The sequence below is a fragment of the Oncorhynchus mykiss genome, chromosome 15, assembly GCF_057628025.1.
Source record: "Oncorhynchus mykiss isolate SJ-2025 chromosome 15, ASM5762802v1, whole genome shotgun sequence".
Taxonomy (NCBI): Eukaryota; Metazoa; Chordata; class Actinopteri; order Salmoniformes; family Salmonidae; genus Oncorhynchus; species Oncorhynchus mykiss.
The window spans coordinates 75,082,501-75,097,500 of record NC_143036.1 but is presented as its reverse complement, the minus strand read 5'-3'; the positions used below and the strand labels follow the sequence as shown (position 1 = coordinate 75,097,500).

General features: G+C 47.0%; 1 protein-coding gene across 4 annotated transcripts in view; it reads right to left on the bottom strand.

The window, feature by feature from the left end:
• The window catches only part of LOC110517131 (ELKS/Rab6-interacting/CAST family member 1), a 538,428-nt gene that overhangs the window by 145,581 nt on the left and 377,847 nt on the right, over positions 1-15,000 (bottom strand). For all 4 annotated transcript variants that reach the window (XM_090201213.1, XM_090201214.1, XM_090201216.1 and 1 more), the window contains one exon: positions 731-878. In XM_090201213.1, coding sequence (XP_090057339.1) covers positions 731-878 — 148 coding nt within the window. The remainder of the gene's footprint in view (positions 1-730; positions 879-15,000) is intronic.

Here is a 15,000-nt window from a genome sequence, read left to right as displayed (position 1 = left end):
TGTGTGTGTGTTTAGAGATGGGTTTGTGGGCACCTGGGGGAGGAGCTGAATAATCCTAAAATTACCCTCACTGGCAGGGCTTGTGGTCTCACATCTGTACCCTGTTAGACTCTGTCCTCCCCCCTCTCCGCAGTTCCCCCTGTCCTCTCCTCTATCCCTCTCTCCTCTCCTCTCCTCTCCTCTTCCCTATCCCTCTCTCCTCTCCTCTATCCCTCTCTCCTCTCCTCTACCACTCTCACCACTCTCTCCTCTCCTCTATCCCTCTCTCCTCTACCCCTCTCTCCTTTCCTCTATCCCTCTCTCCTCTCCTCTATCCCTCTCTCCTCTCCTCTATCCCTCTCTCCTCTCTTTTCCTGTCCTCTCCCTTCACATCTCTAATATTTCCCCCTCTCTTCTCCTTCCCTCTGCTACTGTTCCCCTCCTCTCTCTATCTCCCTCTGTTCTTTCTGCCTTTCCTCTAGTCTTCTCCCACCTCTCTCCCCCTCCATATGTAACCTCTTTAAGTTACGCCTACAAACAAATCACGGATGATGAAATCAGGTTTACAATCCTCCCAGTCCCCATATTACTGTCACTTCCTATTCTGTCACCCAGCATATAGATTCCAGAGAAAGCAGACTGTAATGGCAGCTATCCTTAAGCTTTTGAAGCCACGATGAGTGTCTAGTTCCCAGTCATGTGACAGGGGCCACCCAGGTCACGTGACGAGGAAGTGTTGAATGTTTCGTACCTGTTGTTTGAGCTGTTGTACCAGGCTGTCCTTCTCTCTCTTCAGCATGGCCACCTCGTCCTGCGTCTTCTTCTTCTTGGACGAGGACAGCTCCAGCAGGGCGATGTTGGCATCCTTCTCACTGATGGCTGCTAACAGCGCCTCCTGTCTGTCAAGGACACACATTACAACACACAGTTAGGATTCAGAGAGTTATTAGACAACACATGTAGGATGTATTCAGTCAGGAAATACAAGGTGGAGTTTTAAAGCCAGGATATACAAAGTGGGATGTATGGAATTGATTGATTGGAATATACTGATTTTCTTAAAAAGGTGAAATAGATTGAAGTTAGCCTGGTGCAATTTGGCATGACAATGACCATAGGAGTAAACAAGACAACACAAAGAGATCTGGGACCAGGCTAAGAGTCAAGTGAGAGGTGACATAAATATCTTCATTGAGTCCTGCCAAGCTAATATGAACACTGGTTCCCTACAGAGAGAACGGTGGTTCCACAGCCCTGTGACGTCCCTCAGCCAGTGTCTACAATCAGCCACATGCTACAGGACATGTATTCTAATCAAAGACGTTTAAACACTGTATTCCCTATTGGGCCGGTTCTGGAAACCTCCGTCCGTGATCAAACCTTATAAACCTCAGTGGCCGTGTTTCAGTTAGTGTAGCAGGTAAAAGGTGCTATTGATGCCCTGTGTGTGGTGTGTGTGTGTGTGTGTGTGTGTGTGTGATAGTTTGTGTGTGTGTGTGATGTGGTGCCCATTCCCTGCCACCCTCAGGGCCTGAGTGTGTGTTTTGCCAAGGGCCGAGGAAGGAAGGGGGAGACTTCACAGGGCTAGGGCCCAGGAGCTAGCTAGGGAATAGGGGTTAGGGGGTAGGAAAGGAGGAAAGGGCAAGAGAGAAGTGGGAAAGGGGCTAGGGTAGGGGGTAGAAGGAATGAGCTATAGGGTTAGGGTAGGGGGAAGAAGGAATGAGCTATAGGGTTAGGGTAGGGGGTAGAAGGAATGAGCTATAGGGTTAGGGTAGGGGGTAGAAGGAATGAGCTATAGGGTTAGGGTAGGGGGTAGAAGGAATGAGCTATAGGGTTAGGGTAGGGGGTAGAGGGAATGAGATATAGGGTTAGGGTAGGGGGTAGAAGGAATGAGCTATAGGGTTAGGGTAGGGGTAGAGGGAATGAGCTATAGGGTAGGGTAGGGGGTAGAGGGAATGAGCTATAGGGTTAGGGTTAGGGTAGGGGGAATGAGCTATAGGGTAGGGAGTAGAGGTAGATGGAATGATATATAGGGTTAGGGTAGGGGGAATGAGCTATAGGGTAGGGAGTAGAGGTAGAAGGAATGAGCTATAGGGTTAGGGTAGGGGGTAGAGGGAATGAGCTATAGGGTTAGGGTAGGGGGAATGAGCTATAGGGTAGGGAGTAGAGGTAGAGGGAATGAGCTATAGGGTAGGGAGTAGAGGTAGAGGGAATGAGCTATAGGGTAGGGAGTAGAGGTAGAGGGAATGAGCTATAGGGTAGGGAGTAGAGGTAGAGGGAATGAGCTATAGGGTAGGGAGTAGAGGTAGAGGGAATGAGATATAGGGTAGGGAGTAGAGGTAGAGGGAATGATATATAGGGTTAGGGTAGAGGTAGAGGAAATGAGATATAGGGTTAGGGTGGGGGGGAGGGAATGAGATATAGGGTTGGGAGTAGAGGTAGAGGGAATGAGCTATAGGGTTAGGGTAGGGGTAGAGGGAATGAGATATAGGGTTAGGGTAGGGGTAGAGGGAATGAGATATAGGGTTAGGGTAGGGGTAGAGGGAATGAGATATAGGGTTAGGGTAGGGGTAGAGGGAATGAGATATAGGGTAGGGAGTAGAGGTAGAGGGAATGAGCTATAGGGTTAGGGTAGGGGTAGAGGGAATGAGATATAGGGTTAGGGTAGGGGTAGAGGGAATGAGATATAGGGTTAGGGTAGGGGGTAGAGGGAATGAGCTATAGGGTTAGGGTAGGGGGTAGAGGGAATGAGCTATAGGGTTAGGGTAGGGGGTAGAGGGAATGAGCTATAGGGTTAGGGTAGGGGTAGAGGGAATGAGATATAGGGTTAGGGTAGGGGGTAGAGGGAATGAGCTATAGGGTTAGGGTGGAGGGGGAGGGAATGAGCTAGTGATCTCTACCTCTACCCCCCTCTCTCCCCCCTCCCTCTCTTTCTCTCTCCCCCTCCTTCTCTGTCTCTCTCTCTCCCCCGCTCTCTCTCACCTTCCCTCTCTTTCTCTCTCCCCCTCCCTCCCCCCTCTCTCTCTATCTCTCCCCCCCTCCCTCTCTTTCTCTCTCCCCCTCCTTCTCTGTCTCTCTCTCTCCCCCTCTCTCTCTCCCCTTCCCTCTCTTTCTCTCTTCCCCTCTCTCTCTATCTCTCCCCCTCCCTCTCTTTCTCTCTTCCCCTCCCTCCTCCCCTCTCTCTCTATCTCTCCCCCTTCCCTCTCTTTCTCTCCCCCCCTCTCTCTCTATCTCTCCCCCTCCCTCTCTTTCTCTCTTCCCCTCCCTCCTCCCCTCTCTCTCTATCTCTCCCCCCTCCCTCTCTTTCTCTCTTCCCCTCCCTCCTCCCCTCTCTCTCTATCTCTCCCCTTCCCTCTCTTTCTCTCTTCCTCTCCCTCCTCCCCTCTCTCTCTATCTCTCCCCCCTCCCTCTCTTTCTCTCTTCCCCTCCCTCCTCCCCTCTCTCTCTATCTCTCCCCCTCCCTCTCTTTCTCTCTCTATCACAATTCAGCCTATGTAAGTCATCAGTGTTAACCCCACCAGTCAGACCTCTGTGTTAATCAGGACAGCACAGCTTTGTGTTTCCGTCCCCCGTGCCAGGGGAAGGGTAGAGAGGTTCTACTTTACCAGGCCTGGTGCCAACTTCACCCTTCCCTACGCCCCATCTCTCTCTATCTAACTCTCTCTCTCTCTCTCTCAATTCATATCAATTCAATTCAAGGGGCTTTATTGACATGGGAAACATATGTTAACATTGCCAAAGCAAGTAAAGTAGATAATATTCAAAAGTGAAATAAACAATAAAAATTAACAGTAAACATTACACTCACAGAAGTTCCAAAAGAATAAAGACATAACAAATGTCATATTATGTATATATACAGTGTTGTAACAATGTACAAATGGTTCAAGTACAAAAGGGAAAAAAAATAAACATAAATATGGGTTGTATTTACAGTGGTGTTTGTGGTATTTCACCCAGTAGATATGGGAGTTTAACTAAATCGGGTTTGTTTTTGAATTCGTTGTGGATCTCTCTCTCTCTCTATCTAACTCTCTACCACCCTTTCTCTCACTCACATCCAGGACACTGAAGAATCATCTGACCCAAATCTGTCCAGAAAATAGTGACATCAGATCACTAGGGAAACCCGTACCATCTGCACACACACACACACACACACACACACACACACACACACACACACACACACACACACACACACACACACACACACAGAGAGATATACAATATGCCTTACACACCACTCAGTCCCACAGAGACATGCTCCATCTTTCAGTGAGAGTGCTTGACAGGAAAAGCTCCAAAAAACAATGCAGAGAAATGAACAAAAACTTGAACTTCCTACTTCCTACTTCCTGGCTCCTATAACCACATTAACTCGTACAGTAAATCCCCATACAGAGTATATAGGGCTCCGTCTCTGCCCTGTGGGCCCTGGTCAAAAGTAGTGCACTATACAGGGAATAGTATGTCATTTGGCACGCAGCCTATATCTGGAGGTGTGACTTGTTTTAGCTCTGTTTCAGGTTAAAGGTTAGGACCTTTAGTCTCAGTCCAGCCTGCTGCGGACAGACAGCATTCAGAGGTTAGGACCTTTAGTCTCAGTCCAGCCTGCTGCAGACAGACAGCATTCAGAGGTTAGGACCTTTAGTCTCAGTCCAGCCTGCTGCGGACAGACAGCATTCAGAGGTTAGGACCTTTAGTCTCAGTCCAGCCTGCTGCAGACAGACAGCATTCAGAGGTTAGGACCTTTAGTCTCAGTCCAGCCTGCTGCGGACAGACAGCATTCAGAGGTTAGGACCTTTAGTCTCAGTCCAGCCTGCTGCAGACAGACAACATTCAGAGGTTAGGACCTTTAGTCTCAGTCCAGCCTGCTGCAGACAGACAGCATTCAGAGGTTAGGACCTTTAGTCTCAGTCCAGCCTGCTGCGGACAGACAGCATTCAGAGGTTAGGACCTTTAGTCTCAGTCCAGCCTGCTGCAGACAGACAGCATTCAGAGGTTAGGACCTTTAGTCTCAGTCCAGCCTGCTGCAGACAGACAACATTCAGAGGTTAGGACCTTTAGTCTCAGTCCAGCCTGCTGTGGACAGACAGCATTAGGACCTTTAGTCTCAGTCCAGCCTGCTGCGGACAGACAGCATTCAGAGGTTAGGACCTTTAGTCTCAGTCCAGCCTGCTGCAGACAGACAGCATTCAGAGGTTAGGACCTTTAGTCTCAGTCCAGCCTGCTGTGGACAGACAGCACTCAGAGCATTGAGCCAAAGCTCACCACCCCTCACACACACACACACACACAAACATATAGAGGTACAAAGCCCTGCACACACACACACACACACACACAGCCACACACACAGCCACAGCCAAGGTTATTCTGTATGGTTTTTAATGCTGTATAAACACTGACATAGAGGGCTGTACAGAGCAACCATTCTACTCCTCCACCTGGTTCCCCCAGCCTCCTAGTACCATTACACTGGGTAGGATTCATCACTAACCTGTTGGAGTCCTTTTGACCATCAGATCAAACATCATATGTATACTCACTCACACACCCATTAAGATACAGTCAGAAATACACTTAAACACACACATACTGTACCAGAACATACCAGAACACACCAGAACATACCAGAAGACTTCAGAACATACAAGAACACACCAGAACACACCAGAACATACCAGAACACACCAGAACACACCAGAACATGCAAGAACACACCAGAACACACCAGAACATACCAGAACACACCAGAACACTTCAGAACATACCAGAACACACCAGAACACTTCAGAACATACCAGAACACACCAGAACATGCAAGAACACACCAGAACACACCAGAACATACCAGAACACACCAGAACACTTCAGAACATACCAGAACACTTCAGAACATACCAGAACAGAACACTTGAAGTCTGAACATCGTTTCAATAGACTGTCCACCTGGTCTGAACACTGGTTAATGGTCAAGTACATAAACTCTGACTGATCACAGAGCACACACACACACAGTAATACGTAAACACACACACACACACACACACACAGTAACACGTAAACACACACACACACACACACACACACACACACACAGTAATACGTAAACACACACACACACACACACACACACACACACAGTAATACGTAAACACACACACACACACACACACACAGTAACACGTAAACACACACACACACACACACACACACACACACACACACACACACACAGTAATACGTAAACACACACACACACACACACACACACACACACACACACACACACACACACACACACACACACAGCCTTCTACCCAGAGTTGACAGGGTTTACAGCAAGCAGGGAAACCTAATCCAGTTAACTTCCTGTGTTGTTTAAAGGGGATAATATGTAAATAGTAGCCGATGCAGCCAGGGTGTGTGTGTGTGTGTGTGTGTGTGTGTCGGTGTCGGTGTGTGTGTGTGTCCGTGTGTGTGTGTGTGTGTGTGTGTGTGTGTGTGTGTGTGTGTCGGGGTGTGTGTGTGTGTGTGTCGGGGTGTGTGTGTGTGTGTGTGTGTGTGCGCAGGGAGAACGAGGGACATTAGGCTGCTTTAGGAAAAGCCGCCAGGCTGCATGTTTCACCACAGAATCCCATCTCACTGGGGAAGTGTGTTTGTGTGACGCAGCCCAGACTAAGTTAGTCTACATGGGCCTCACAGCTAACCACTGAACAACGGACTGCTGCATGGAGCAAACCAACAGAAGGGAAATAGAGAGAGGTATTTCGTAGACACACACACACACACACACACACACACACACACACACAAGCTCATCAAGGTTCTGAGGGCATCAGAGCTAGAATAACAGTCTCTCCCACATTTGTCAAGTTCAGGAAATTAGTTAGATACACAGCCAGATGAGAAGAGAAGAGAGGAGGAGGGAGAGAGGAGAGAGGAGGAGAGAGAGAAGAGAGGAGAGGAGGAGAGAGAGAAGAGAGGAGAGGAGGAGAGAGAGAAGAGAGGAGAGGAGGAGAGAGAGGAGAGAGGAGGAGAGAGAGAAGAGAGGAGGAGAGAGAGAAGAGAGGAGAGGAGGAGAGAGAGGAGAGAGGAGGAGGGAGAGAGGAGAGAGGAGGAGAGAGAGAAGAGAGGAGAGGAGGAGAGAGAGAAGAGAGGAGAGGAGGAGAGAGAGGAGAGAGGAGAGAGAGAAGAGAGGAGGAGGGAGAGAGGAGAGGAGGAGAGAGAGAAGAGAGGAGGAGAGAGAGAAGAGAGGAGAGGAAGAGAGAGAAGAGAGGAGAAGAAGAGAGAGAAGAGAGGAGGAGGGAGAGAGTAGAGGAGGAGAGAGAGGAGAGAGGAGGAGAGAGAGAAGAGAGGAGAGGAGGAGAGAGAGAAGAGAGGAGAGGAGAGGAGGAGAGAGAGAAGAGAGGAGGAGAGAGAGAAGAGAGGAGAGGAAGAGAGAGAAGAGAGGAGAGGAAGAGAGAGAAGAGAGGAGAGGAGGAGAGAGAGAAGAGAGGAGAGAGGGGGGAGGAGAGAGAGGAGAGAGGAGAGAGAGAAGGAGAGAGAAGAGAGGAGAGGAGGAGAGAGAGAAGAGATGAGAGGAGGAGAGAGAGAGAGAAGAGAGGACGAGAGAGAGAAGAGATGAGAGGAGGATAGAGAGAGAGAAGAGAGGAGAGGAGGAGAGAGAGAAGAGAGGAGGAGAGAAGAAAGAAAGGATGGATTCTATTTGTCTGAGGTTTCTTTTCTATTCCAGTGTAACCCTGACTACCCACTATATTCTCCTGCTGCTCTGTGGTTCTCTACAGACTTCAGTAACCCTGACGACCCACTATATTCTCCTGCTGTTCTGTGGTTCTCTACAGACTTCAGTAACCCTGACGACCCACTATATTCTCATGCTGCTCTGTGGTTCTCTACAGACTTCAGTAACCCTGACGACCCACTATATTCTCCTGCTGCTCTGTGGTTCTCTACAGACTTCAGTAACCCTGACGACCCACTATATTCTCCTGCTGCTCTGTGGTTCTCTACAGACTTCAGTAACCCTGACGACCCACTATATTCTCCTGCTGCTCTGTGGTTCTCTACAGACTTCAGTAACCCTGAAGACCCACTATATTCTCCTGCTGCTCTGTGGTTCTCTACAGACTTCAGTAACCCTGACGACCCACTATATTCTCCTGCTGCTCTGTGGTTCTCTACAGACTTCAGTAACCCTGACGACCCACTATATTCTCCTGCTGTTCTGTGGTTCTCTACAGACTTCAGTAACCCTGACGACCCACTATATTCTCCTGCTGTTCTGTGGTTCTCTACAGACTTCAGTAACCCTGACGACCCACTATATTCTCCTGCTGCTCTGTGGTTCTCTACAGACTTCAGTAACCCTGACGACCCACTATATTCTCCTGCTGCTCTGTGGTTCTCTACAGACTTCAGTAACCCTGACGACCCACTATATTCTCCTGCTGCTCTGTGGTTCTCTACAGACTTCAGTAACCCTGACGACCCACTATATTCTCCTGCTGTTCTGTGGTTCTCTACAGACTTCAGTAACCCTGACGACCCACTATATTCTCCTGCTGCTCTGTGGTTCTCTACAGACTTCAGTAACCCTGACGACCCACTATATTCTCCTGCTGCTCTGTGGTTCTCTACAGACTTCAGTCTGAGCCATCAGTGAAGTCCTTTGTGGTGACGAGGGGCACAAGGGGCGTTGCACAAAACAAAGTCATCAGCGATTGGATCGTCTCTAACCAATCAGAGTATGAAAGCCATTAACTCATTTTCAAACTGCCGCTTTACCCACGTGTTCTGAATCTGGCCCAACCCATCCGTTTCTGGACCAATCAGACGGCCCGGAATGTTTTCACGTTCAGTGAAGGGTCAGCGAGGTCCTCAGATCCAGACTCATTGAGGAGAAGAAGCTAGCGTCTGTGGGCGTGGCCTAGAGTTCAGTCGGAGCAAGGTGTCTGGGTTGCCAGGCAACTGCTGCCCTGTCTAAAGTTTCACCTCTTTACAATGTATAGAGACCTGAGTCTTGGTGAAAACCACTAATTATCATTAGCGTTATGATGTCATCTAGGATGATGTCATGTAGAGCCCTATGAGGACCATGACCTATAGAATATGACCTTCAGAAACACAGACATGACCATCCTGCAAACAGTGAAACTCTGTGGTGTCAATGACAGTTCCATCCCTATGTGACCGCTAGGGTCAACCTTTGAGGCCTCTCATTGGCCAGCACAGTTAGCCTGGAGGCCTGTCATTGGACAGAACAGGTAGCGATTGTTTAGGGGTGAAGGGTCAGGTAACTCCATCACTTGTGGTCATTGGTCTAATCAGTGGAAGGAAACATACCACCAGTCAACATGAGTCATCATCACAGAGCCACAGACCGTGGACACAGCCTTATAGGTATCTTCCTCTCTCCCTCTCTTCCCCTCTCCCTTCCTCTTTCCCTCTCTACCGCTCTCCCTCTCTTCCCTCTCTTCCTCTCTCCCTCTCTTCCTCTCTCACTCTCTTCCCCTCTCCCTCTCTCTCTTCCTCTTTCCCTCTCTTCCTCTCTCCTTCTTTCCCTCTCTTCCGCTCTCCCCCTCTACCTCTCTCCCCCTCTCCCTATCTCCCTCTCTTCCCTCTCTCCCTCTCTACCTCTCTCCCCCTCTACCTCTCTCCCTCTCTCCCTCTCTTTACCTATCTTCCTCTCTCCCTCTCTCCTCTTTCTCTCTCATTGGCTCTATCAGTGGGAGAAGGGGAGGAGCAACACAAACTGTCTGGGTTCGCTCTCTCTCCTCTCCTGTCTCGAGATAATGATGTGTTCTCTGGGAAGAGGAGGAACAGGGGAAGGTGACAGATTTATGGAGTTCTGTGTGATGGCGTCCTTCCCAATCCAATTCCCATCCTGTCCTGCCAAACCACCCAGGGCAGGACACCCACTGCTCAGAATCCCAAGAATGTTCCAGCTTCCAGAGAAGAGGGAGGAGGAGTGACATAAAAACACTAGATATCACACTGATTCTGCCGTAGTGAGGACAGACAATCACAGAGTGCATGTGGTGGAGGGAGAGAAATGGTAAATGAAGGCAGATCTGAGGTTTGACTCAAAAAAGCACTTTGAATTCTACAGTCAACCAAACTGACCAAGCAGTGGTTTATGATGTCATCCTCCCTTCTTCTGGAGAACGGAAGAAGAAAAGACAAATGAAACAGAGTGGGGGGGCGAAGAAGATGAGGAACAGGAAGAGGAGAAGGAGGTGAAGAAGATGAACAGGAAGAGGAGAAGGAGGTGAAGAAGATGAACAGGAAGAGGAGAAGGAGGTGAAGAAGATGAGGAACAGGAAGAGGAGAAGGAGGTGAAGAAGATGAACAGGAAGAGGAGAAGGGAGTGAAGGAGGTGAAGAAGATGAGGAACAGGAAGAGGAGAAGGAGGTGAAGGAGGTAAAGAAGATGAGGAACAGGAAGAGGAGAAGGAGGTGAAGGAGGTGAAGAAGATGAGGAACAGGAAGAGGAGAAGGAGGTGAAGAAGATGAACAGGAAGAGGAGGAGGTGAAGAAGATGAACAGGAAGAGGAGAAGGAGGTGAAGAAGATGAACAGGAAGAGGAGAAGGAGGTGAAGAAGATGAACAGGAAGAGGAGAAGGAGGTGAAGAAGATGAACAGGAAGAGGAGAAGGAGGTGAAGAAGATGAACAGGAAGAGGAGAAGGAGGTGAAGAAGATGAACAGGAAGAGGAGAAGGAGGTGAAGAAGATGAACAGGAAGAGGAGAAGGAGGTGAAGAAGATGAACAGGAAAAGGAGAAGGAGGTGAAGAAGATGAACAGGAAGAGGAGAAGGGAGTGAAGGAGGTGAAGAAGAAGAGGGACAGGAAGAGGAGAAGGAGGTGAAGGAGGTAAAGAAGATGAGGAACAGGAAGAGGAGAAGGAGGTGAAGAAGAAGAGGGACAGGAAGAGGAGAAGGAGGTGAAGGAGGTAAATAAGATGAGGAACAGGAAGAGGAGAAGGAGGTGAAGAAGAAGACTGAATAATTATAGGAAGGGACTAAATAGAGAAGGAAAGAGAAATAAGCCCACCTTTAAAGCAGTGGGAGGACAGTAAAGGGTGTGAGGGTTAAGGACAGGTCTAGTGGGAGGACAGTAGAGGGTGTGAGGGTTAAGGACAGGTCTAGTGGGAGGACAGTACAGGGTGTGAGTGTTAAGGACAGGTCTAGTGGGAGGACAGTAAAGGGTGTGAGTGTTAAGGACAGGTCTAGTGGGAGGACAGTAAAGGGTGTGAGGGTTAAGGACAGGTCTAGTGGGAGGACAGTACAGGGTGTGAGTGTTAAGGACAGGTCTAGTGGGAGGACAGTAAAGGGTGTGAGTGTTAAGGACAGGTCTAGTGGGAGGACAGTAAAGGGTGTGAGTGTTAAGGACAGGTCTAGTGGGAGGACAGTACAGGGTGTGAGGGTTAAGGACAGGTTTAGTGGGAGGACAGTAAAGGGTGTGAGTGTTAAGGACAGGTCTAGTGGGAGGACAGTACAGGGTGTGAGGGTTAAGGACAGGTCTAGTGGGAGGACAGTACAGGGTGTGAGGGTTAAGGACAGGTCTAGTGGGGGGGGGCAGTACAGGGTGTGAGGGTTAAGGACAGGTGTAGTGGGGGGGGCAGTAAAGGGTGTGAGGGTTAAGGACAGGTCTAGTGGGGGGGGGCAGTACAGGGTGTGAGGGTTAAGGACAGGTGTAGTGGGAGGACAGTACAGGGTGTGAGGGTTAAGGACAGGTCTAGTGGGGGGGCAGTACAGGGTGTGAGGGTTAAGGACAGGTGTAGTGGGAGGACAGTAGAGGGTGTGAGGGTTAAGGACAGGTCTAGTGGGAGGACAGTAAAGGGTGTGAGGGTTAAGGACAGGTCTAGTGGGGGGGCAGTACAGGGTGTGAGGGTTAATGACAGGTGTAGTGGGAGGACAGTAGAGGGTGTGAGGGTTAAGGACAGGTCTAGTGGGAGGACAGTAAAGGGTGTGAGGGTTAAGGACAGGTCTAGTGGGGGGGCAGTACAGGGTGTGAGGGTTAAGGACAGGTGTAGTGGGAGGACAGTAGAGTTTGTGAGGGTTAAGGACAGGTGTAGTGGGAGGACAGTACAGGGTGTGAGGGTTAAGGACAGGTGTAGTGGGAGGACAGTACAGGGTGTTATGGTTAAGGACAGGTCTAGTGGGAGGACAGTAAAGGGTGTGAGGGTTAAGGACAGGTCTAGGGGGAGGACAGTAAAGGGTGTGAGGGTTAAGGACAGGTCTAGTGGGAGGACAGTAAAGGGTGTGAGGGTTAAGGACAGGTCTAGTGGGAGGACAGTAAAGGGTGTGAGGGTTAAGGACAGGTCTAGTGGGAGGACAGTAAAGGGTGTGAGGGTTAAGGACAGGTCTAGTGGGAGGACAGTACAGGGTGTGAGGGTTAAGGACAGGTCTAGTGGGAGGACAGTAAAATGGTGTGAGGGTTAAGGACAGGTCTAGTGGGAGGACAGTAAAATGGTGTGAGGGTTAAGGACAGGTCTATTGGGAGGACAGTAAAGGGTGTGAGGGTTAAGGACAGGTCTAGTGGGAGGACAGTAGAGAGTGTGAGGGTTAAGGACAGGTCTAGTGGGAGGACAGTAGAGGGTGTGAGGGTTATGCAAAGATCCAGACAAATACACCCCTCTGCCCTGCTCCCCCCCCCCCCCCCCCCCCCCCCACCACCAAACACATTCTGCAACCCAAGACAGAGCTCAATACAAAGAATAACAAACACACACAATCACACACCCCCAAATACCAGTGTCACTCTCCCCCTCCCCTCTCCCATCTTTCTCTCCTCTTTCTATACCTCCACTGATCCCCCGCCATCGCCTCCACTCTTCATCCATCTCTGTTTTAAATGGGACATTATTCCATATGTTTTGGCATGACGTTTTTAATGGGGCATTATTCCCTATTAATATAGCATGTCGTTTTAAATGGGGCATTATTCCATATGTTATGGCATGTCGTTTTTAATGGGGCATTATTCCCTATTAATATAGCATGTCGTTTTAAATGGGGCATTATTCCATATGTTATGGCATGTCGTTTTTAATGGGGCATTATTCCCTATTAATATAGCATGTCGTTTTAAATGGGGCATTATTCCATATGTTACAGCATGTCATTTTAAATGGGGCATTATTCCATATGTTACAGCATGTAATTTTAAATGGGGCATTATTCCATAAATTACAGCATGTCATTTTAAATGGGGCATTATTCCATAAGTTACAGCATGTCATTTTAAATGGGGCATTATTCCATATGTTACAGCATGTCATTTTAAATGGGGCATTATTCCATATGTTACAGCATGTCATTTTAAATGGGGCATTATTCCATATGTTACAGCATGTCATTTTAAATGGGGCATTATTCCATAAATTACAGCATGTCATTTTAAATGGGGCATTATTCCATATGTTACAGCATGTCATTTTAAATGGGGCATTATTCCATAAGTGACAGCATGTCATTTTAAATGGGGCATTATTCCATATGTTACAGCATGTCATTTTAAATGGGGCATTATTCCATATGTTACAGCATGTCATTTAAAATGGGGCATTATTCCATATGTTACAGCATGTCATTTTAAATGGGACATTATTCCATAAGTTACAGCATGTCATTTTAAATGGGGCATTATTCCATAAGTTATGGCATGTCATTTTAAATGGGGCATTATTCCATATGTTACAGCATGTCATTTTAAATGGGGCATTATTCCATAAGTGACAGCATGTCATTTTAAATGGGGCATTATTCCATATGTTACAGCATGTCATTTTAAATGGGGCATTATTCCATATGTTACAGCATGTCATTTAAAATGGGGCATTATTCCATATGTTACAGCATGTCATTTTAAATGGGACATTATTCCATAAGTTACAGCATGTCATTTTAAATGGGGCATTATTCCATAAGTTATGGCATGTCATTTTAAATGGGGCATTATTCCATATGTTACAGCATGTCATTTTAAATGGGGCATTATTCCATAAGTTATGGCATGTCCTGACTCAATTCCAGTCTATTATCAGATGGAGGCTCCTACACTACACAATTATATAATACTACTACACTACACACGTATATAATACTACTACACTACACACTGATATAACACTACTACAATACACACTGATATAATACTACTACACACTGATATAATACTACAACAATACACACTGATATAATACTACTACACTACACACTGATATAATACTACTACAATACAAACTGATATAATACTACTAGTACAGTACACACTGATATAATACTACTACACTACACACTGATATAATACTACTACAATACACACTGATATAATACTACTACACTACACACTGATATAATACTACTACACTACACACTGATATAATACTACTACAATACACACTGATATAATACTACTACACTACACACTGATATAATACTAATACAATACACACTGATATAATACTACTACACTACACACTGATATAATACTATTACACTACACACTGATATAATACTACTACAATACACACTGATACAATACTACTACAGTACACACTGATATAATACTACTACACTACACACTGATATAATACTACTACACTACACACTGATATAATACTACTACAGTACACACTGATATAATATTATTATACACGGATATAATACTACTACAATACACACTGATATAATACTACTACAATACACACTGATATAATACTACTACGGTACACACTGATATAATACTACTACAATACACACTGATATAATACTACTACACTACACACTGATATAATACTACTACACTACACACTGATATAATACTACTACAGTACACACTGATATAATACTACAATACACACTGATATAATACTACTACACTACACACTGATATAATACTACTACAATACACACTGATATAATACTACTACACTACACACTGATATAATACTACTACACACTGATATAATACTACAATACACACTGATATAATACTACTACAATACACACTG